This window comes from Pangasianodon hypophthalmus, chromosome 15 (genome assembly GCF_027358585.1).
Source record: "Pangasianodon hypophthalmus isolate fPanHyp1 chromosome 15, fPanHyp1.pri, whole genome shotgun sequence".
Lineage (NCBI taxonomy): Eukaryota > Metazoa > Chordata > Actinopteri > Siluriformes > Pangasiidae > Pangasianodon > Pangasianodon hypophthalmus.
This window is the reverse complement of record NC_069724.1, coordinates 2335676-2361186: the sequence shown is the minus strand read 5'-3', so window position 1 is coordinate 2361186 and position 25511 is coordinate 2335676. Positions and strand designations below refer to the sequence as shown.

The window sequence follows — 25511 nt, the reverse complement described above, 5'->3', positions numbered from 1 at the left end:
TGATCTCCGTGACTTTGATAGTGTTGTTGGTGCCAGCAAAGGCTCACCAAAAGTGGAAAGTTGATTGGAAGATTGGAAAAACATCACCTCATTTGATGAATCTCGATCTGTGCTGCAGGGTCAGAGTTTTTGCTTTCAGCAGCATGAATCCATGGACCCAACCTGCCTTGTGACAACAGTTCAGGCTGGTGGAGGTAGTGTAATGGTGTGGGGAATGGTTACTTGGTACACACTGTTGCCACTTAATACCAATCGAATGCCACAACCTACAGTATCTAAGTATTGTTGGTGACCACGTGCATCCCTTCATGGCCACAACTGACCTGTCTTATGATGGCAACACTTCCAGCGTGATAATGCGCCATGTTACAGAAGTCGTCTCAAACGATCTGAAACCAACAGAGCACCTTTGGGATGCGGTAGAACGGGAGATTAGCAGCATGAAAGCGTGGCTGACAAATCATAGATGTTGTCAACATGGAACAAAATATCAAAGGAATGTTTCCAACACCTTGTGGAATCCATGCCATGCAGAATCGAGGCTGTTCTGAAAACAAAGCGGGAGTATTAGTATGGTGTTCCTAATAAAGTGGTCATTGAGCGTATATTACAATTCAATTCAGCTTTAAAAAGAAGCCCAAGACTCCATAATTAAGAACATCCACTGCTACATTCAGCAAAAGATCACTCTGCCAAATCCATGACTTAATTACTAATTACACATTTATATTTCAGAATATAGTGGAAGTATTTGTTGTCTTTAAGACGTTAAAAAAAAAAAAAAAAAAAAAGGAAAAATCCACCCTGAACGACTCGCATATTAATCTTTATCATTAACATGCGATCTTCAACAGCATCCTAGATTTATTTTGGAATTAAATTCTCTTGGAATTAAACCTCTTTCATCAACATATTGTTCCATTTTCACTTGTTAGCGTTTTTGTCCATTACCCACAATGCCGTTCAACTACCTGCTGACAGTTGCGGCCCTTGTTTCATCTCTATCTAAAGAGAGTGATGCAGCGGCGCTTTAGTACTTTAGCTCCACCTCCTCATCTGTTCTCATCTCACGCAGATAAGGTTCTAAAGCTTCAACTTTCATGCTAACACCGCCGTCTACGTCATCACGCTCGTCATCTCGTAGCTCGCCGACTAGCCGAGTGTTGCTGCATTGCATTCTGGGACGCCAGCGTTTGCACCAACGTCTCCACTAAATAATTCAGTATAAACACATTTAATGTTTTTAGGGTGGACTTTTCCTTTAAGGTTTTCAAAAACAATTCAAAGATAATTGCGTTCATGCTGCCTTCTGAGCACGACAGCGTTTATCTCAGGAGCGCAAACGCTGCCCAAAATTTCTGCCGCACTTAAAACTGCAGGGCTGGTGATCATGAGACCACAATAACAACATATTGTGTAACTGATTAAGACAATAGACCTAATTACTGAAGTTAATGTAATGTGTTAAAAATGAGCACTTTTAAACACGATTGGCGATCGGCATCCGTTTCAGTACGAGTTCACGTTTATAAGGCATTATAAAGTCAAACAGCGGATGCACACTGTCGAAGACGGTCTTGCTTAGCGTATCCAGCGTTGATGTTTTTTTCCGCCCAGATTAGTTCTAGATTTAATCTTTTCCATAATGTGCAAAACCAGCCCTCAACTTCGAGGATATTCTACAACAAATCAAACTATTTCTCTTGGAGGGAAATAAATAAATAATAATAAGTGTCTTTTCTGTTGGGGGTATTTTAAATAATCTGAATCTCTTTGAGATTTCCTTTAAGAGTGGTTTGTAAAGTGGTAAGTGCAGACCACGCCTTCGATTGACGGTGGGACAGTGATCGTGCCCCCCGTGGAGCAGTAAAGAGGAATCTGGGCTGTTTTTGCTCGATGATAGCCAGCCAGGGCTCATACTGAAAAGATATAAAAGTGGTGAGTGCAAAAACTTTGTCACGAGGAACAAAAGGGAATTTGTTATTCAGTTCCTAGGACTGAAGTGGAGTTTCAGACATGGCCTTTGTCCCAAACATCAGTTATTTCATAACTCTTATTCCTTCCAAACAATGCATGTTTCAGAGTAACTAGCTCTTCGAAGTGTCATGTTTTCATGCTTTGCACGTCTAACTGTAAATTGCGAAAATTGTGCAAAGGTTGAAATCTAAGAACCTCAGAATAAAAAAGAATTTACTAAATCCACCAGGGTTGATTATCCTATTCCCAGTAAGCAGCGTGGAATTCCAAGCTCTCTTTCCCACTGCAACTGTTTCCTATGTTTCTGTAGTGAAGAAGAAATCACGTATCCTGTTCTATATTAGTTGTTTTTAGGACTGTAGAAATTCATACAGTCAGGGTCACTTTCAGACCCCTTTTATACCGTGTTTCTGACTGAGTGCGTTCTTCAGCTTCTTCTATAATTCTCCCACCGTCCTCTTCCACATCCTCCTCCTGGTCCAGCGAGTTTTCTTCTTCCCCGCAGGAGGATATGGGCGAGTACACACTGTTAAAAGCGATTGCAAGTGAAGGACTGGAAGGAGGGCTAGAGGACATCAGCAAAGCACTGGAGGATTGTGGAAGCAGCCCGGGTTGACACGCTGGGTTTTGATAAAGCGGTAAAGCCTTCACTGGGTAGGCATTAACGTGTTCTGGGGTGTATTCGCGGATCTCGCCCGGTTCTAGAGGCTCGGGTCCACACGGGTCGTGTTCGCTGCAGGACAGACGGCCGTCCAGCTTGGAGATGAAGAGCATGCCGTCGCGGTGCTCCACACAGTAGGAACTGGGGCACATCTCGCAGAATGAGGCGGCCTCCTGACCACACAGGTCACACTGGTGCCACGGACACTCCCAACGCCCTACACACAAACACACACACACACACACACACACACACACACACACAACAGCAACAACAACTTTACGGACTTGCGCTAGTGGATCATAAATGCAGAATTGCAAAGCAAACCTAAAACACCTTTTCTGAAATACAAATACACTCAGTGACCACTTTAATAGAAACACCTACTCATTCAATCAGTTTTCTACTCAGCCGATCATGTGGCAGCGGCGCATGAAGCAATTTAATCTGTAGCCTGTGTGAAGCTGTTAATTCAAGAACTGCTTGGCATTTAACTGCATTAATAAAACTAATAAAAATAGCGATGTCCTAAATCAGTTTTTGCTTTGACTGTGGAAAAGACAACTGGTCGAATACATTTTAAATAAACAGTAGCTGTGTGACCCCTATGTTTCCTCTAAAGCCAGGCCCTGAAACACATTCCTAGGTGAAAATGTTAACGCAAGACAGAAATGTTTGAATGCTGTTGCACTGAGCACCGTGAGCAAGCCACGAGAGAGCAAATCACTTTCTAATTCTCATTACCATTAGAATTAATTAAAATAATATTATAATAAATATATAAATATCATAAATAACATGTTAGACTTTATACTTCGCTGTAGGCATTTTTTTGTCCCTCCATTTTCACAGGCTCAAAAGTAATGGGACAATTGACTGATAAGCAGTTTCATGGCCAAGTGTGGCCTGTTTCCTCATTATTTCATGACAAATTAAAGAGATAAAAGGTCTGGAGTTGATTCCAAGTGTTGAATTTGCATTTGGTAGCTGTTCATGGGAACTCTCTATATGCCGTCCAAAGAGGTGTTGATGTACGTGAAGGAGGCCATCATTAGGCTGAAGAAACAAAACAGACCTATCAGAGAGATAGCAGAAACTATTGGAGTGGCCAAATCAACAATTTGGTACATTCTCTAAAAAAGAAAGAAAGCACTGGTGAGCTCAGCAACACCAAAAGGCCTGGAAGACCACGGAAGACAACTTAAGTGGATGATCACAGAATTCTTTTCTTGGTGAAGAAAAACCTCTTCACAACATCTGGTAACCACTGGTAACACTCAAGAACAGAAAGGCCAGATTAGACTTGCTAAAAAATCTCTAAAAAAAAAAAAAAGCCTCACCAGTTCGGAAGCAAGATTAACTTTTACCAGAATGATGGGAAGAGAAGAGTACGGAGAAGGAAAGGAAGGGCTCATGATCTAAAGCATACCATGTCATCTGTCAAACATGGTGGAGACAGTGTTATGGCATGGGCATGTGTGGCTGCCAGTGGAACTGGGTCACTGGTGTTTACTGATGATGTGAGAGCTATACTTTCTGCTCAGATTCAGCCGAATGCTGCAAAACGGATAAGACAGCACGTCACAGTACAGATGGATAATGACCCAAGACATACCGCGAACACTTCCCAAGAGCTTCCAAAGGCAAGGAAATTAAATGTTCTTAAATGTCCGATGACTTCAACCCAATTGAGCATGCTTTTCACTTACTGAAGACCAAACCGAAGGCAGAAAGACCCATAAACAAGCAGATAACTGAGTGCAGCTGCAGTAAAGTCCTGGCAAAGCATCTCAAGGGAGGAAACTCGGCATTTGGTGATGTCCATGGGTTTTAGACTTCAGGCAATCACTGACTGCAAATGATTTGCATCCAAGTATTAAAAATAAACCTAATATTTATGATATTGTTGGTTTGTCCAATTACTTTTGAGCCTGTGAAAATGGAGGCGCTCTTTAAAAAAAAATGGCTGTAATTCCTAAACTGTTAATGCAATATTTTTGTTAAACCCCTTGAATTAAAGCTGAAAGTCGACACTTCAGTCACATCCTGATTGCTTCATTTCAAATCCATTGTGGCGATGTACAGAGGCAAAATTACCAAAACTGGATCACTGTCCAAATACTTATGGACCCGACTGTATTTAACTGATATTAACTACATACTACTGCTTAGCTAGGTCAGTCATACATTGATAGATTTTATTTTGCTCAAAACATTCTCGAAAGTGATGGTGCTGCATCATTACATCTTTCCTGTGAGATGGGGGGGACTTCCCAATTGTCATAACGAAGAATTCAAAACACCTACGCAACTGTCAGTCGTTCTAGATTCACATGTCGACTGGCTTATCTGCCACTTTTATTGAGAAAAAAAAAGAAGACAGGACTTTTTGCATATTTGTGAGTGCTAACTCGTAGCCGCATACACCAATGTTAAAATGCGACGCTCCCACGCAGAACGCGTAAAAGTCTGCAATTATAAAAATTTCTGTCCACACCTTTAAGTACAGAAGAGAAATGATGCTTAATAAAGACAATTCCAAAGCCAAAGAAGAGATTACACCGTATCGGTGGATTGTCATATACAGTATGTAGATTTCATTCAGACACCTGAAAGCCACTCTGTATGTATTTGGCACTGACCTGCAGGTCTCTTGGTCAGGTTGAGACAGTCTGCGTGATAAACCTTTGGACACCCAGGTCTCTTACATGAAACCATCTGCCCACCATCTCCACAGCTGAAGCACTCATCTTCTCGCTCCTTGGTCAGCTCTTGCTGTGACTTGCGCTTTACATGAGCTTTTCTCTTCATCTTACGGCCCTTGTCATCTGCAGGAGGGTTATTCTGACATAACATAATAATAATTATAATAATAACAACAATAATAATATAGAGGTAAGTTACCTAAGAAGTAGTTACCTAAGGTACCTATACCTTACAGACCTTTTCATATTATCTTTAGAAAGCTTTGTCAAATGATTTCAAATGAGACTAAAACATGCAACTTGGAACAGTAAAAGCCAAAGAAATCATCCTCTCTACTCTGAATTCCTAGTCGGAAACTTGGCACAGTCTCTTCACCCCCCGAGTTCAGCAAGTGACCTCGAATCAACACTACAAATAGTGCTTCTTTACTCTTAAATGACTTATACTCTATCAACATACAGACATATTAAATATTAAATCTATAAGACTGACTATCCACGGTTTTTCCCACTTTGTAGCCTGAACGCACAGAGGCCGAAAATGACGTAATGACGTTCCGACTTCTCACTTCTCCTCACTTCTGAGTTAAGTCGAATGCAGTCTTATTATTAAAAGCTGCAGTATTTTGGGTATTTTTTTTTTTACCTTTGGTCTTACACCAAGAAAGCCACTGCAGTTTGGTGCACCACATTTACACACAGTCTTCCCGTTGCCCAGACATTCAAGGTTATAGTTGAACGTCAGCTCAGTGCCTTTAGAGAAGATATACGCACATCAATGAATATTTATCAATATATCACTAAAGGTAAAGGCTTTGATAAAGGAAAGCTTCATGTATTTTCCATGTAGTTTGTGCCATAAATGGAGTCCACACTCCTTACCAGCAGGAACGTCCACCAGTGCAAAAAGTCCAACCCGGGTGTCTCCATTTACTGTCCATTTCTGGGTCTCGCAGTTTGGCTGGCAGCTATGGTTCATGAATCTGGCCTGGTTTCCTTTGGGTCCGGCGTCAATTATACGGTCCTACCAGAAAGATATTTGAAATGAGAGAGAGCAGCTCCTTCCTAAACTCTTGAATATAAGCTTTAATGTATCATAAGAGGTGTCACCTTGTCTAGTGTCAGCAGGTAGAAATTCCCAATGTCATTCTCCTGCGCCTGCTTGATCCGAGCTCGGCATTCCTCCTCGTCGATCACCTCGCCGACATACTCGCTTACAAATGCGCCCTGGGGCCAAACAGCGGAAGGCTACAGATTAGACTTCAATTGATTCTTGTGTTTTAATAGGAATGAACTGAACTGAGGCATTCGTTCCTAAGCCTACCTTCTTGATGTCGTGACAGCAGCGCAGGCCCCAGCCTCGGGACAGCGTCCTGAAGATTTCCACCTGCGAGTACTGGCGCTTGGTGAAGCACTGGTTCTGGCATCTCTCCCCCGCCGGGCAGACCTGAGGGTGGCACTCGTAGAGCAGCATGCGGTTGATGCACTCCGAGTCCATGCCGCAGGGGTTCTCATCTGTCGCTTTGCAGTTGCAGCGTGGGATCTCGGATAAGTCAGCCGTAATGATCTGCACTTTGCCAATCGGTCGGTTTACCTATTGGATCGGTTAAGATGAAGTCTGAGGTGCTTCCGCTTGGCATGGAATTGCTAGAAAAAACACTTCCGTGTGTTTTGATACCTTAATGTGCTTGTAAGGAGGAGGCTTCTTGTCATTTCTCCTGTCCTCCTGGAGCTGCCGGAGTTCCTTCTCTGCCTGCAGTTCTCGGAATCTTTCAGCAGCCTCGTCCAAAGCTAATAAACCAACGACACAATCTGAATTACACCACTTTTTTATAATCTAAGAGAAAAACCTTTAAGAGCAACATCTGGTACTTTTAACCCTCTGAAGTCATGACTCTTTTCATTCATTCATATTCAGTAAGAGCTTTATTCTCGTCAGGATTGTGGTGGATCCGAAGCCTATCCTGGCAACACTGGGGATGATGTGTGAATACACCCTTTATGAGACACCAGTCCATCACAAGTAACCATGCACAAACACGTTCACAGCTCAGGACAATTTATCTTAACCAATCCACCTACTGGCATGCTTCTGGGAAGTGAGAGAAAACCAGAGAACTTGGATGAAACCCACATGTAGATGGATAGAACCCAATCTCAGGATGAAACGCACGACTCTGGAGCTGTGAAGCGATGCTATCCGCAGTGCCACTACACCATCACTTTATTAACTGTATTTTAAAACATCCAATCGATTGAATACCTATTTGTATGGATATCACAACTGATCACTTGCTCTTCATACATGAAATACATAAAAAAAATTGATCTCATGTAAAACTTGTACAAATGACCACAGTCACAAGATAAGGTACGAATGCTAACCTCATGCCTAACCCTACCTTTTGTAAACTTTCATACAGATTTGTCAGTCTGAAACCTTCACTGAAAAAAAAAAAACATCTCTGGACCTACAATTTCAAGTAAAACACCATTTTATTGTTTATTTAACTATAATTTTGAATAGTTTCCACATTTAATTTGATGAAGATTTTGACACAATACCCATATTGTCACTAATATATAATATTCTTTCACGCCGGTGCAAAAGTATCAAATCAAATCCCTTCTGGCAAAATGCAGACAAATCCCTTCTGGCAAAGTGGTCTAAACGTCTGTAGACCAATCAGAAGTGGTACGGATCACGGCAAGGAGGAGTTTTAACCAGAACAAACGGTTTCTGTGAGCTATAAGCATATAAAAAAATAAGCATCACTGGCAACAGCAGAAACTATAATGAGTTGAATTGATTTGTATATTAATAATACCTTTCCTATAAATGGAGTCAACCCCCTTTCCCATTTTTTCTTTACTGGTGGCGTCTCCTTCCATGTACGGAAAGACCCGAGCTTGGTAGGTCCACAAGTAGTCGTTGGAACCAAAGAAATGGACTGGAAACTCGCCGACGTCGTGCCTCATTCGCAGGATGTTTTCTGGAATGTCCTTAGGGTTGCTAACTTCTGCAGGCCACCATCTGACAGAGCAGAGAATAACCTTTATCATCAGAATAAAAATGATCATCTCTTTATTCCTCCATGCTGCCAACATGTGAGCATTCTCAGTATATGGCCTGTTACGTTTTTTTTTTTAAAAATTATTATTACATTATTACTGCAGAGAAAAAAAAATACCCCCCAAAATGATTTTGAAAATGAATCTGATTATTAGATTATTATATGTCAGGAAAACAATCATATAATATATTTGGAAAAGTGTGGAGTTTTGTCGGAGCTGGTGCTGACCTATAGCGACCCACTTTTACCCACACCACCTCTTTGTAGTGTGGTTTCTTCCCGGCTCGACAGTCGTTGCAGAACCAGCTCCCCTCAGGCATGTCGATGTTCAGACACTCACGGTGAAAAGCTGCGGGACAGGACTCGCAGCAGAGCAGGCTACCTCCTACGATTACAAAGATCCCAGATAGAAAACTTTAATCAGCAGGGAAAAACTGCAACTGCAACAGCAGACATGGTTAAAGCAACCAAAGCCACGGCGACTGACCTTCCGAGCAAACAAAGCACCAACTGACGTTGACATGTTCATGATTGCGGCAGCCTTTTCGTGGCATGAAGTGGCTGGGACAGAGGATGCTGTTAGAAGACAAGACGACGCTGCCAGCAGGGATGCAGTAATCACTAGCGTGGTATGCAACGGGGCATCTTGCGCAGTGGATCAGTCGACCTGTCGAGGGTGCAGAAAAGATGCTCATTGATATGCTTCATATAAAGAATGTATTACTGAGTCTGATGTCTTTTAGTCAAGAGGCTCTCAAACACTTTACACCCAGTAACCCCTGTCAAGGTTAAAAAAAAAAAAAAAAAAAAAAATTCATGGGCAGATTTATTTATTTAAATCCAACTATTCAAATATTATGCACATTACACAAACATTTATCATCTTACTTATTTGTTTACTGTCTTACTCATTTACTTACTTATTTTCTTATTTACCATTTTATATATTTACTTATTTATTTTCCTTCTTATTTATTTATTTATTTATTTACTTACTTGTTTGTTTGTTTTGGCCATTAGAGATTTTTCATTTCTGAATTTTCCATATATTGTGTTAAAATGGTTCAAAGCATGCTGTATTATATAAAAAATAACTATATATATATATATATATATATATATATATATATATATATATAATTTTGCCTGCTTTGAGTTTTTGTTAGATTCAAGCTGACATTATTTCGATTAAAGACATTAATGTGACTAGAAAAACTGAAGTGCATTAAATTAAACTGATAAAGCAATTCAATAAGGCTCATATTATAGAACTATTATAATAATAATTATTATTATTGTGATTATTAACAACCAGAACAATTATACTTGATATCCACCATGACGTTATTAAAAAATAATAATTAAATTGTGTCACGGCTCCCTGGTAATTATTTTAATTATTTAACCTGAATGGTCACAGATAATCGCTCCATATGCACGAGACATATAATAGACCTACTGTAGTTACTTATATTCGTTTGTATGACTGAATGATTAAGACCTTTATAAACGGAGGGGTTGTTGGGGTTGGTGATGAAGCAGGCGAGACATGCATGGAGGGAGCAGCGGAAGCCTCGGTTTAAAGGCACTGTGAGGGCGTGGCTGGCAATGCACTCTCCATGGTAGAACTTCCCGCAGGCAGGAACCATGCAGCGCCTCACATCGTGTCCCAGCTTCTTACACATGAAACATTCGTGGATGCCTGGAATTCAAACACACCTCTCAGTTCAATGACCACGGACCGGATATAATGAAAGGTAAGTCACTGTTCTACCGCTGCGTCTGTGCGATTGTGTCAACGCCTACCAGAAGTGCACTGCTGACACAGAAACTTCCCGGAAGGAGGCTCAGTCAGACCGACACATTGTGGGTGGAACGTGCTGCAGCACTGGCCTTCACACAGAAGCAGCTCTCCTTGTTTCTCACAAACCTACGCAAACACACATAAGGGTCACAAGGTCTTCAGTTTAATGCTAGCAAAGATGGAAACTATTCAAAATGGTTATGGCTACAATTAGCTATTATGACAAAGCTTCTGGAATAACACAATAATAGCAGATAGCAGATAATTGTTCTAAAAATATTTTTATGTTTGCTATTTAGGCTTTGTCTTCATAAAGTCCTCAATCACAAATCCATACATTCTATATTCCATTGAAATAATAATGACCTCTTTTGAGTGACCAAAGATTTTTTAAAAATGTCGCTATATGACAGATATACACCGATGTCACACTGATCTGCTCGTAGTGAAGCGTGCTCACTGCCCCATTTAGCTCTGTAGAGTTATTATTGCACCTAGTGGTCAAACATAGGAACTGCGACAAGCGTTATTGGAAGCCAGCTGGGGCACGAATCACGCTGCCCCATGCTCGCTCTATTGCTCGCTCTACAATTCCATGCTCGCTCTATGAACAATTTCACTGGATGTGAAGCAGAGGAGAGGACAGTTAATAACAGGGTTGCCAAGAACATGGTTTTTTATGCCAAATTGGGCTAGTTTAAAAATATTCAGCAGCCACCAAGTCCTTTTATTTTTGTAATAATTAGATCTAATACATTTCTGTGAACAAAGGCAAAGTGTTAGCAGACAGTGTGTCTATGATGTACAGAACCATTTCTACTGTAAGATATATTGAAAAATCGCAAGAGGGAAAGGGGGATTATGGAGTGGATAATGTGTATACATCAGAAATGCGTGTGCACCACAGTGACCTTGTTTCCCACACACAGGCTAAGAAAAAGAAGAGAAATATGTCGCCCATTTCCAATGATTGAATTCTTTGGGCTAGTTTCAGGTCTTTTGTGTAGATGTTGAGATGGAAATTTCGCTGAAATCTGGCAACCCTGATTAATGGTATTAGCTCTTCTGTTTGCGCCAACAAAGATATGTCTCAAAACGAGCCGTGGGGTCTGTGTGGTCTCAAATCTCAACTGCCTATTATTGGATTCATAGATAGTAGAGTATAGTAAAAGTCAACTCTACATAATTTTGTTTGTTGCCATGTTGCTATTAATGTCATCCTACGTCACCAAAATCTATGTTCAGGAGTCGCCGCTGTTATTACTACAAATCTGCCTAGAGAGAACTGACCTGACAAACAATGTCTTTCAGTATTACGCCACTCCCTTTCTCCACTGAAAGTCTGTTATCAGCAGGTTCATTTTTCATCTCAGAGCAGTCATCACTGGGGTCAAATATCTGAATAAAAAACAGGAAATATTTTAGTGTGTGGTACAATCAAGCAGCATTATTCAGTTCATTGTTATCACTTGTAAAGTGGACCTGGAATATCTGCACAGAAACATTACAATCCGAGCACCACATTAGTCTCAGTAAGACACAGCCATAATATAATTTCACGGATACTACATGAGATGGGGTTTTAAATGCAGAGACCTGGACTGACCTCAGATTCCAGAGTGTATTTGCCATCCTTGGCTGTCTCAGGGTTAAGTGTGTCAGGGTTCGTAGGAATGATATCTGCCTCCCTTTCCGTACTTTCTGAAATTGGGACGTTCTCTTCCGCAGTGAATACAGCGGACTGCTTGCTCTTACTTTTTGACTGTCCAAAGCCTACTTTTGGGACAAAATAAAAAATTACACAAAAGAAACAACAGCCTGATGGAGCCCAGAGTTGAAATGTATTTTCATGATTCAGTCCTTCAAAATAACAGTAGGAGAGAAGTGCTGCAACAATATGTAATTGTGGAAGATAATTATATGAGTCTGTGCAATAAACACTTGTTAAACATGCTGTAGGACAAATATTTATATCAAGGTTAGCATTATCATAGTCATAACTGGCAAAAACCATTCTGGAGATTTTTTTTTAAAAGCATTTATTTCAAATCTAAGGCTCTATCAGCGAAATATGTCATCTGACGTCTCTTTCATAAGCTGTCAGTGAGACATTTAAGAACATTTTGCTATACGTACATCCTAGTACAGTGCACTACATTTTAAAATAATGAACCTGAATTTGAAATATTCACTCACTGACCAACCTGAATGAGCAGCATGTCCTGAAGAACTGTTCCTCTGGGATTTCACCTACCAGAGAATTAGATTAGATTAATTATTCTCCTAAACCATAGATGAATATCAGAAAGAAATGACAACTAGTCTAAAGTTATAAAATCCTGTCACACAAACCTTCTTTTTTGGTGTCAGAATTGGTTCAGCTTCGATTGAACTCTCGAGAATTTTCTTGGTGGGTTTCCTTTGCCTCTTTGTGCTTAAACAGATGCCATCACCTAAACAACAACAAAGAGTTTGTGACATATTTGTAACTCATACCATAAGAACGAAAATAAGACCTTGCTTCAACAAATACAAAATATACACCTTATTGCTGTTATTAAGCTTTTTTTAATGCAATTACTTCTTCTTCCTTTTTCTTCCATGTTTCCTTGCTATTTGTACTAATAGTCATCTCGTGACTGTGACTATACGTGTGCGGCCTATAAAAAGGTCCCCGCTACGTTACGCTTGTCCTCTGGCCATCAACCTGAGTGACCTAGACTACCAGATGGTGGTTCTCCAGCCAGTCATAGAACAACTGTCACATATGTAATTTTCCAGTCTAATTTCTATCGTTCCGGACCATCAGGCATTTTTCCTAGTCGATCGAAGTCATGTATCAAAGCCATCACAAGGGTTCGTAACACATCCTGATAGCACACTTTGCCAGACAATAATAGACAGCACTCCAATATTACCAATACCACACTATATTAAGAAGAAGAATCAGTCAGAGCGTTATTTGAGAAAGAGGATCACTCAAGTCCTGATACTGTTCTTGACTCAGGATAAGAATCTCTCATCATTCTGATACTCTTATCTACTGAGGATCAGAAATACTCATGATGCTCATATTGTACTATTTTGAGGATAATATTCGCTCAGATTCTTATTCTAGGGAGGGTGAGAATCGCTCGAACTCACCACAGTGCACACCAGGTGGGGCAAAGAACATTCAGTCTGTAAAATCTGGTCAATGTAGACAGTGAACTATTCACAATTTCCCAACGTGTCACTGAGCATTCAGCCAGCACAGAAACGATCTGAGGTGCAGCGCTCCCAGTTTTACCACTGTAGTTGCTGCTGTTAACATCTCAAGTAGAAAGTCTACATATAAGACAGGGTGTGTGACCAGTCAGCATTTCCCGACTGCACCGCCTTCCATCAGAAAGGCTCGTATAGCCCATGAGCCATGCTTCGTGTCTATGAAGTGCACACTTCTCAGGAGTCAAATGGCTTCTCTTGTAATTGCGTCCAAGAGCTTCCACAAATGAGATCAGGAGCTCTGTCTGGCACGCACTGGCTGCTGGGACTTTCCATATAGGAGCATGTTCTCCAGAAAGGGGAGAACACATAAACTGCCGAGTCTTCTGTTTGTTTTTTCCTTTCTCTTCCTAATGGGTTCTGTAGCTGTATATGCTGTTCGCTTTTCTCCTCACTGCAGCCATGCAGCATCAGAGGAAGGTGATGAACAGACAGCTGTATCTCCATTTCTAGTTAGGGTATGTGTAAGTTCCTGTCTCAAATGCTCAGCGTCTTGAATCCACTTCCTCAACTCTTTGAAAAGACGTAGCTAAGTTAACCTTCATTAGCACTCGACAAAGAAATGAGCAAATGGGAAAACTCCAAAGGAAGTTCTGAAGGAAACCGCCCTGACCGGAAAGGGCGGAAAGTAAGAGAGTAAGTAAGAGAGTAATATTTAATGGTAATGATAATCATTTAATGGAAACCCACACTACAATCCACACTATGTACACTATATGGCCAAAAGTTTGTGGACATCTGATCATCACACACACACACACGTGCTTCTTCCTCAAACTGTTTGCCACAAAGTTTGAAGCACACAAATATATAGAATGTCTCTGTATGCTGTAGCGTTGCAATTTCCCTTCACTGGAACTAAGAGGCTCGAACCTGTTCCAGCATGACAATGCCCCTGTGCACAAAGCGAGCTCCATGAAGACATGGTGTGTGAAGGTTGGAGTGGAAGAACTTGAGTGTCCTGCACAGAGCCCTGACCTCAACCCCACTGAACACCTTTGGGATGAACTGGAACATCGGCTGAACCCCAGACCTCCTCGACATCCCAACATCAGCGCCTGATCTCACTAATGCTCTTGTAGCTGAATGAACACAAATCCCTGCAGCCACGCTCCAGAATCTAGTGGAAAGCCTTCCCAGAAGAGTGGAGGATATTATAACAGCAAAGAGGGGATGGGAATGTGATGGTCAATAAGCATGTATGAGTGTTATTGTCAGGTGTCCACAAACTTTTGGCCATATAGTGTATTCTTCTGAATTAAGATTAGTGCCATTTCTTGACAAAAAAATGGCTAAGGACACTACATCTAGACAAAATTGCTGAACTTTTAGATTTTTTTATACATACGTAATTACTTACCAGTGGTGGAACAATTCTGAACCAGAAGCTGTTCCTTAAAACAATTTTCTCCATATGGGGAGGTTTCTGTTTCTGGAGGCGGAGTTAGTGTGTCTACAGACATAACCTGACTGTCTTGACATGGAGTATTTTCTATCATGGGAGGAGTCTTAGACCTCTCTTCAGGGGGAGGAGTCTGAATTTCTGGTAAGGGGTTCGGCGCACGTTGCATTGCTGCTTGATGTCGCTGTATGCCTGAAGATTTCTCAGTGATATTAACAGAACTGTTTTTAATAACCTGGGAAAGACAGTTGATATTTGGTATATGAAAAAAATCTCAACATTAAAAACAAACAGGAAAAAAAATAGCAATCGCACGTTAAAAAAAAAAAAAAAAAAATACCTTCTGCAAGGATTCTGGTTGCTTTTTCGCTTTCTTCTTAGTGGCAAATATGTGATCGTATTCCTCTGTCCACTCTATGAGTCTTTTGCTAGGTTTTCTGATACGTTTGCTCTCTGGCAAAGACAAACTCAGAGTCATGATAAACAGACAAAACTGTTAGGACCTAATTACATTTCTTCTAGCACTCATCTTACCTGTGGGGAAACTAGAAACCTCACAGGTATTTGGAGTTATGTTCGCTGGGTTTATGGAAATCTCTGCTGCTGATACAGAAGATGGTGAATTTGTCTTTTCAGCACCAGGCTCCACAACCCTTTTCTGCTCTGAAGCCAACATTTGTGGTTGTCTTGGTCCTTGGTCACTTCTGATCTCTGCTTGCAACACCTTTTCATTATCCTGTTCAAACTTCTGCCAGCGTTTTTTAGGTACGCTGCCAAAAAAACTATTCTCAGGGTCCTCGGCGAGGTGTTTGCACCCCAGGGTCTGTGTGTTATCCGACTTCCTGCTACACGCATGTGTAGACAACTCGGACGGCACATAAACGTTATTAAGGCTCTTCCTCACAACTGGTTGACTCTTTTTGCTAGGTTTTTTAGCAGATTTTGGTACAGCAGAAATGCTCTGGCATTGCTGAACAACACAACCATTGACCTCTCTCATATCAGGACCAAACTTTGCATTTGTTTTGTTTTGTTTGGACTTAAAACTCGAAGTTTTGCTCTGTCCATCCTTCTTAAGACCTGGCAATTTGCAGTGGTTATTATCTTCTTTAACATGACAACTTTTTAGATCTGCTTCTGAAATCATGGACGGTTCCTCTTTAATGAGCTTTTTTGTAGGTACAGGCTCCATGACCAAGGGTCGGCCATCTTTTTCTCGACTATCATGTATATCCTTTAACAACATCAGGAATGTGCTATATTTATAGTTTGCATCTGGACGAAATGTTGTGGACTTTCCATTTCTTTCATTTTCCAGCGACTTGAAGGTTATTTCTTTCATGTCTTCACCGTCTTGTATATTTACATGAAATGGAGATGCCGTAGAAAACATTGACAGCTCAGACCCTTGATTCTCTTGTTTCAGTTCTGATGCATTAATATCAACTGGTTCAGAAGATATCAAACAAGATTCGTCCTCTGATTTGACAGCAACTTTGTGGTCTTCCGAGTCAGATGGAGTTAGAGACGCCTTGGATTTGGCGTTAGATTTTACATCTGCTTTTAAATCAGACCCTGCTGAAATTTTCTGGCGGGTCGATTTTACTTTTGTCTTTTCGGAAGACACACATCTTGTTACAAATACATCGTTCTCCGTTTCGCTTGGCTGAGTTTGTTTAAGATCTTGGCTAGACAGCTGCTGGAGCTGAGCGTCTTCCATTGCTTTGAGTGCTCTAGTCATTAATCGACTGCTAGCTGGAAGACATGCAACTCTCTTGTCAAGAGTTTTCTTGGCTTCTACAGATTGGTGTTCAGATCCTGTGACTTGGTTGTCTCTGGACTTCATACTTGCCGACTCGGGTATCTTGATCTTACATGATACTTTACCAAAGGAGCAATTAACAGATTTAATCCCCGCACGACTAAATACCCCACTGGTTTGTCCTTTTCCAGCTTTGCTGAACCACAGACCGCCCTGGACTTCGATATTTTTCTTTGCTTCTTTATCATTTTGGCTTGTGATTTGTCTTACAGGCTGATCAGTCCTGGAGTTCAGTGAGAGTCGGCCACTGCCTTTGGGACATCGGCGGATTTGCGGCACAGAGTCAATGTCGGAATAGGGACTATCCACCACTTCTTCTATCTCAGTCTTTTCACAGACAAACTTGTCATACTTTGTAAAAAACACTGCTGAGGACTTTCTTTGCTTCTTTTTGCATTTAGATTTAATCAGAAAGTTTTGGTCTTTATGTGAAATCTTCCCATTGGCTTGGCAGCTGTTTCCAGGAATTCCCAGGAGCAACCGAGATTTAGATACCTTGTCCTGACCTTTCGTGTTTTCATCAACTGAGCTCTTTTCTGTGAATTCAGAAGTTATAAGAGGTATCCTGGGCTTATCCAGGAAATGTGCCTCAGCCTCAGCCACACTACAACTCCAAGAGCTTAGAAACCGCTTGGGTACCTATAAGAGAAATACAAAAAGTACACAAAATAAGGTACACAGCGAAATAGTGATTCATCTAGAAGTTTTCTGTTGGGGAAGGATACTTTATTATTACAGAAGATTACTAATTAAAGATCAAATATTAACGAGGAAGAATTTTCAGCTTGGTCTTACCCCTCTCTTTGGACCAGGGAGATTGTGAAACTGATATTCACCAACAAATATATGCATGGCTTTCTCAGAGACCCAGGCCAGTTCTTCAGGTTCCCCAAATGTCTTGATGTAATACTGACGACAGGGCGTATCACTCGGCTCTGACCAACCACAGCACAGAACGAAAGAAAACGTTATTAAGGTTTTACTCCTACGGTAAAAACTCAATCATGTAGTTCCCGCTTTTTTTTGTGCACAAGTATGACTTGTTCTTTAACTCAGATTACTGATTTAACTGATTATAATAATTATAGACCTGCTTATATGACACCAAAGTTTAGCACTCATTATAAACAACTGTATTAACTTAAAAAAGTAAGTAACTAAAATGCAGAATGTACCTAAAACCACAGTGTTCTATTCCACATTTAATCTACCAATGTAATAATTTGCAATGTCAGCACTGCAAGTCAGGCTTTAAGGTGCTGCAGGAAACTTCAACTACAACCAAGTAATGGATGATGTCTAAGATCTTAATCACTCATTACCAGAAGAAAAGATGAATTTTTTTTTCTTTGCCAGAAATTTATATACCTTTTATTCTGTGATACGTTTCCAGTGCAGGATTGATGGTCACGCGACATGGCCACCATGGTCTACGGTTGAACTTGGCCCATATAACTTCACCTTCTAGGTACTTTAATGGTGGAAGAGCCTTTAACTTTGAGTTGTTTATCTGCTAATAGAAAATTAGTTTTGTTTAAAATTAATATTTCATATTTCAAGAAACAAACATCTGTTTGTGTATAGGGTAACAGAAACCAAAACTCAAAACCAATCTTTATAAAAAAAAAATAAAATTACTACAGGTAGTTACAAGTGTTTAATTATATTGTTATAATCCAATTCTCGAACTCTAAGGTAAACTATGTGATACAGACAGACACAAATTAGGTTTCTCTGAGTAAAGAATTTCCAGTTAAGACTTTCTACTGGCTGTAATCTAGCATTTGAATTTAAGGATAATACTGGACGTGACCTTTCAGCAAAAGGTTTCTGTCGCAATTAAATGCTTCTTAGTTTATTTATAGGCATTAATCCCACTGACACAAAGGAAAAAAAAAAAACAGGCTTAGAGACATCCGGCACAGAATTTGAATGAGGTCTGTTTTTGGAAACTACTACTTCATGTGACTCTAATCAACTTGATTTCATTAAGTGGTAGCCTAAGCCACAGTATATGAACCTGAAATCAAAGGGAGCTGCTGTAGTACAAATAACCAAACAGGCTAACTAGCTAGGAAGCTAATCAGGTATAATTAACATGTGATCTTCAGTTTTACCTAAAGTGACTGATGCAGAGGTGCTTTAGTACTTTAATCTGTGCAGTTCTCTCACCTCCTCATCCATACACTCTGCTCAAACAGCTCAGCTTCCAAAGCTTCAACTTTCATGCTAATACCACCGTCAACGCCATCACGCTCATCATCTCATACACTGCTAACTAGCCAAGCCGCGTGTCTGGGTTAGCATTGCATTCTGGACCTTTTAGTCCGATGTTTGCGGTCTCCACTACTTTTACGTTGGATTTCTCATTAATATGACGATGAACATTGCTGAAAAATGGTGAGCTAGAAAAGAAGTTCTTGTGATTTTGTTTTTAGGAGTGAAAACCCAGAAAAACCAGACCAATATCCGTTATGTTTGAGATTAAATTTTTTCTCCAATTAAAAGCAATTGTAATAATAAATTGCTAGCGCTGATGCGGCATTTTCGGTAACAGGAATACTAAAAATCCAGTATCAATCAACAAATTAGCATCAGAATCGCTAAACAAATCACAAATATTTGAATATAAACATGTGTTTCAAGGTGCAGCCTTCCATTAAGGACTGCAATGTGAAAGCAAGCTTTAATTTTAACGGTTAAAATTTTTTAAGTAATAATCTTTAAGCTATTTATAACAATCGGTATATACACGTATACTTTACGCTTGTTGCAAAACTCATTCCTTAGTAAGCCTGTGTTTGACTATTCCTCATCAGGGTTGGTAAATCTTCTGAAGTGTGGAATTTCTCTTTAATCAATGTGGCATTTGACATTATAGAAGTAAGGATGCTTGGGTTTGGATGTGACTTCAGAAACTACACAGAAGGAGAAGATTAGAATGAGAACTTGCCGTGGTAACGTCATCACGGATGCACTCCTGAGAGGCTGGATCGCAGTCGCCACCTGACTCTTCCTCATGGTTTTCATCGTGTTTCACTGACATACAGGCCTTTGCTCTTCTTTTGCCTTTAGATAGACTATGGTGTCTATCCAAAATGGTGAATTTTTGCTTTAGATTTGTAGATGTAGCGATATCATTTATAGGGCTGCTACATCGCTTTTCAAGTGAAGACCTTGGGCCCGTGTCCTCATCTTCCTCCTCATCCTCAAACAAAATTGACTCAAAGTGTAAGCCATTTGCAAATGGACTGGATGAATCAAGACTGAACGCTGGACTGGGAGGAGACATGCAAGTGTTATTGTCAGTTCTAGTGTCAGGCAAAGCTGTGTCCATGTTTTGTAACAGAGATGGGTTAGCAAGCTTAAAGCGCCATGGAGTCAACTCATTCCTGTGGCCGTTGTGGATCCCTGTATGTGAAAAACAGATCCAGAAAGTTCTCCCCGAAGGTCTGGAGGCTTTTCAAGGAACTGTAAGGTAGTCAGTAGTCCTTAGTTCTGCACCCGCTAAGTGGAAGTGAGACTTGAAGGCTGGGCTTGAGGCCAGTCGCCTTGTCTAAGATGGGTGACGTTTTCCATGTGATGAGGATTTTCAACTCTTCTGGAGGACTGCTGATGATCCGAGCATCTATATTGGCCTCTTGCCTCAGAGACAACTGGGAGACAATTTATTCAATTAACATTTGTGAAATATGACAAATCAATAAATGATGGTTTATTAGGTACAGCTACCTACATTGACTGGCCCTTTTATAAGATATTCCTACCATATAGGTGTATGTCATAGGTATAGAATTACTACATGTTTGTCAGGGAAGAATTTGTTCTAGTGGTGCACTTTGTAAATATACAATTCCTGACCGTAGTCCATTTGGACCAATGCACAATGCCAGCCCCACATCCATAAATGAAATAAAAGCACCAGAAGAACCATGTGTGACTAGATGTTATTTGGAAGGTGGACTATTCTCATCATAGCAGAGTCAAAGGTGGTCATAGGTGTTGAGGTATACAGTTGGTTGGGGGTTTAAAGCACTGTGTGTACTTACTGTCCACTTTGTAAAAGATACAAAGCTGGGATTCCAGTACAATGTGCACACGTTCACACACACATTCACACCTAGGGGCAATCTACGCTGTATTCAAATTACCTCAGAAGTAAGAAGTTGGAACTCTGAATTACTACAAATTGGGGGAAACAACATGGACGCTTTCAAGTTTGCCTTTTATTAGCATCAAGCTAGCCAGCTAACTGTAATAAGTAACGTATATTTTCCTCTAAAAACACCGAACTGTAGAATCAGTGTTTTAGATTTAACAAGAGAATATGCTGATTGATCTAAAGCAAACACTAGCATATGCAGAATACCTCATTTAAAAGCAAAAAGTGCTATCTTGTTTACTGTTGATGCTGTGAGCGGCCATGTTGTTTTGACATCACTTGCTGAACTCTGTGTTGAGGGAGCGTTTTATTTGTTCTGTTTTGTTTTGTTTTTTCTAGTCAGGGCCTGGAAATTCAGCTGAATGCAGGGTTAGTGTAACCAATCCACCTATCGTGTTTTGGACGGTGTGAGGAAACCAGAGAACCCAGAGGAAACCCACACAAACACGAGAAGAACATGCGAAACTCCACGCTGGCAGTAGGTCAGGACCGACCTGGAGATGTGGGCTGTCAACGCACAGGCGTCAAAGTGCAAAGTTACAGAATACAAATGCCATTGGCTATTTCTGCTAAACGTCCTTTAGGTGTTCATCAGTGATCACGAACACACAACTGTGCCAGTGTCATGTCAGTGCTGTGCTCAGAAAGGTCAACACACACACCACTGGGTACGCAGTGGTCCTCATGTGGACCTACAAAGTGCACCTTTGCCAATCTGTATATCTTACATGGACGTTGCTGAAACGCTGAATGAACGTGCAGCAGGACTTCTGCTGTGTGTGTGTGTGTGTGAGTGTGTGTGTGTGTAGCCGCCCTTGCGTGCTCCGAGGCGCACATGTATGACACACTCTAGTGACGAGTGCAAGTCTGTCATCTTTCAGAGGAAGTGAAGAAGTTAAACGCAGTTACGATACAGATATCGCGCGCGCTTTGGAAAGCATACAGGGCAGGCAGCTCGCGCGAGGTTCTTCTCTCATTAGACATTTAGCCTGATACCGTTCTTTTAGTTCACACACACACACACACACACACACACACACAAACCTTACAGTGATCAACCTGCAAACAATTCCGTTATAATAAACCGTGTTGTTAAGGAAATGCGTCCACAATCTTACCATTCACATTTCGCTCGCGCTCGTGGACACCGAAAATCCTGCGCTTTTGCAGTCGAAATGGCCTTTTTCCCAAACGTGTGAGAGCCTCAGCAAATCCCAGCAGCACCAGCAGCAGCAGCAGCAGCAGCACTAGGCCGAGAAACCTGAGCACATATTCTTGACAGTGAAGCTAGCGGCCCCTTTCTAAACCAAACCAAAGAAACAGAGCAAAACACGTCCATTACACACACACACACACATACACACACACACACGGTAATACAAACGCGCTCCCCTGCGCGTGACTCACAAACACGTTACCGGTGGCTCTTACTTTCTCTCCATTGAAACGGTGATGGTTTCCTCTGCGTGCCGACCTGCCCCCGGTTGTGTCTCGAGCCCCTGCTTGTGTGTGTGTGTGTGTGTGTGTGTGTGTGTGTGAACAGTCAGTTCCTTCGCAGCTCTCCAGGCTCGCTGTCCTGCGCTACATTTGTTACTTTAACACTTCCTAAAAACACACCTGCTACTATTCTTATTATGATTATGAATATTCTTCTTCTTCTTCTTCTTCAAAGTCATTCACCTTTAAAAGTGCTTTGAAGTCACGTCATCAATTAGACACATGTGGGCTTAGGCAGCTGCTGTGCACGCGGGCTTTCGGGATGGAAACATGGCTCAGGTTATAATAATGCTATAAAAAAAAAAAAAAAAAAAAAAAAAAAAAAAGCAGTGTGTCGTGTTTAGGAGGTACCGGTGTGGCACGAGCTGCTCACTCGTTCGGTGCTTACTCGGGACCGAGTCCTGGGCAGGCGCTTCAAAATGGAGTCTGCTCCCAAAACAGGCCACAAAGTGTTAACATCTCTGATGGCAGTGCGATAAAGCCGACACACTCGAGAAGTTCATGAAGCTGCCGTGCAAAGACGCGACGTTTGAACGTCAAGCGCGAGCTCCATGCAGCTCCATCAGAGGGCGAAGGAGGCCATTTTGGCAATCAATGCCAGTGTTTACAGTGTTCCAGACTGATATCAGCTGTAAAGCTGTTTAATCCACACACATAAAGCTGTGTGTGTGTGTGTGCGTGTGTGTGTGTGTGCGTAAAACCAGGGCGCACCTCATAATAAACCATGCTCCGAGTGGAATTAAATAGAGTCGTGTGCATGTGTGTGTGTGTGTGCATGTGTGTGTGGAATTCCCATTTACGCTTCCAGTCACTACATTTCACACACAATCTGTTTAACACCCTGCCATTTTTCTTTAAGGAGGTGGGGAAATGGAGGAGCCGACACCATCTTCTACCAGTCCACCATGTTGCCTCCAGCCACAGTGAAAAACAAGCAGAAAGAAAGAAGGAAAGAAGGAAAGAAAGAAAGAGAGCAAGAAGAGCGCGGATGATTAAAACGAGCTTGTGTTTGTCCTGATACAGAGCTCTACTACAGGAAGGGTTGAGACTCATTTGAGCCTCCTGGCTGCACAGCGGGCTCAGTTTGAAATATTCCTCCCCTTGCTTTTTTATGACTGCTTTCGCTTTGTTTGGTGAGAGAAAGCTGACACCACGCATTTTTTTCCTGTGCTAAAACTCGACGACTGCGTCTGAACCCGCACACTAGCGCACTCAGTAGTATGGCAGAAATAGTACGCCACCGTTAGTGTGCCATACTCTTTAGTAGGGTAGTATTAGGTTTCTGACATGGTTTAGGCCTGCTGCTGCTGCTGCTGCTGACTGAACAGCGACTCCTCTGAAGGAAAATAAAGCTGCAACCTTGATTACAGTCCCATCCTAGAATAAAACACATTTAAATCAAGTCCAGACTGTAATTCAGCAAAGACTGAGGCTGTTTAAAGTGGTGCAAACAACCTACATCTAATCACTCAGGTCTAAGAGGCGTCTCTTGCCTGTTAATCTGTTAATGATGCTTGTTAAGGGAATACTGAAGTGAGGGATAGCCATTTATTTATTTATTCATCCATTCATTTATTCATTCATTCATTCCTAGTGAGCACTTTAACCTGGTCAGGGTTGCAGTGGATGCGGATCTTATCCCACAAACGCTGCACACAAGATGGGGATACGTCGTGCATGGGATTAAAGTCCACTGCAGGGCACCGACACATTTACACACGTATTCACAACTAGCGGCGATTTAGCATTGCCAGTCCACCTATAGGCATGTTTCTGGGAGGTGAGGGAAAGGAGTGAAGTCAAAACTGCCATGGTCAAGACTAGCCATGATCGAATCAAGACCAAGACTTACGGGGTTCAAGGCCAAGTCAAGACCAAGTCCAAATCAACACAAGAATGAGTGAAGGCCAAGACGCAAACCCATCAAATCCTTATCATTACACTGTTTTCTAGAAGAAGAATTAACTTCTTGTTAAATTTTGTGCATGCAAAAAAAAAAAAAAAACATGAACATTATTTTTACGAGCTCTCAGCTGAAACCAAAGACCATATTTAGTGAGACAAATGCCAATAAGTCAATACAGCAAATGTCCAATTATATAGACCTGACTTACAGCCCTAGCTGGAGGAAACTGGGTCATTCAGGATGTTAATTCAACACCAGGAACTTTGTTATGTAAAACACAGTGTAGCATTTTAATGATAAACAACACTTGTTGGTTTGACAAAGTGTGGTCTCATAAAATAGTCTTATAGTTGCCCAGAATGCTTATCATTAGAAACAGATCTTTTTACCTTGAAGCCCCCTGTTGCCTGCAAACTGAATTACAATTGCAATGAAAACATTGAAAAGACCATTGAATTCACCAGGACTAGAAGTGTATGTGGGACTTTTTTCTTTTTATCCTGCCCTCTTTTGAAGGAATTCTTGACCAATCCCACTTCCTCCTGTAGTTATTTTTGTTTGTACCCACCCATGGTATGAACTTAGTTCTATTTCTCAAATTATAAAGAAATAATTCATTTTAACCTACCAGGATAAAGCAGTTACTGAAGATAAACGAATGAAGTGATGAATGATTTCTGGCCCATGTTAAGCAGCGAAGCCTTTCTTCGTCCCACTTGCTATATATCTGTCCGCCTGCTCTCAGACGCATGACAGTAAAAAGCACCCACTCCTGTGACATTTCTGTCATGTCTCGCGGGATCCTAGTCCTAAAGCACACCTCTACTCTAAACAACCTCCTCTGCTGAAATTACTTATGCCTCACATGTTGCCTTTGGAAAGCGCTATAATAATAAAATAAAGTTGAGAATCTGTTCCAGCTGCAGATAAAGCCTTTTCCACTGGAAAAATGGAAACAGAAGCCTAAACCAGGAACTACTAATATCCACTGCATGAAAATATTCAGAATCACAGCTTCTTAAAAAAAAAAGTGTAATTTGATTATTATAAATAGAATTCTTTAAATTATTATTAATAATATTATTATTATTATTATAATAATCACCTTTGCTTAGCTTTCAGAACTATATAATAGTACAGATTTATACCTAATGTAGGCCAAAGCAAGGTAGCATATTTTCATTACTGGATAATATGAAAACGTGAATAAATGTAAATATGAAATACTACCATAAAA

At 41.0% G+C, this 25511-nt stretch overlaps 1 protein-coding gene across 4 annotated transcripts; it reads right to left on the bottom strand.

Moving 5' to 3' along the window:
• Window positions 1-1953: 1953 nt before the first annotated feature.
• nsd1b (nuclear receptor binding SET domain protein 1b) lies at window positions 1954-23962 on the bottom strand. Of its 4 annotated transcripts, none has more exons than XM_026938357.3 (24): window positions 22303-23962; window positions 21990-22172; window positions 19663-20365; window positions 18078-18219; window positions 17505-17644; window positions 15422-17348; window positions 15228-15340; window positions 14846-15122; window positions 12574-12674; window positions 12426-12471; window positions 11828-11997; window positions 11512-11619; window positions 10224-10347; window positions 9919-10119; window positions 8905-9084; window positions 8646-8802; window positions 8172-8377; window positions 7022-7134; window positions 6668-6937; window positions 6454-6570; window positions 6226-6367; window positions 5990-6096; window positions 5281-5482; window positions 1954-2855 (listed from the first exon to the last, which is right to left on the bottom strand). In XM_026938357.3, exons 3-24 carry the CDS (start codon window positions 20044-20046, stop codon window positions 2344-2346), a joined length of 5739 nt encoding a protein of 1912 aa, XP_026794158.3. In that variant the 5' UTR covers window positions 20047-20365; window positions 21990-22172; window positions 22303-23962; the 3' UTR covers window positions 1954-2343. The 4 variants fall into 4 exon arrangements, with proteins under 4 accessions (XP_026794158.3, XP_026794159.3, XP_026794160.3 ...); XM_026938358.3 differs by having other exon boundaries at window positions 11828-11994; XM_026938359.3 differs by lacking the exon at window positions 19663-20365 and having other exon boundaries at window positions 18078-18222.
• Window positions 23963-25511: the final 1549 nt, after the last annotated feature.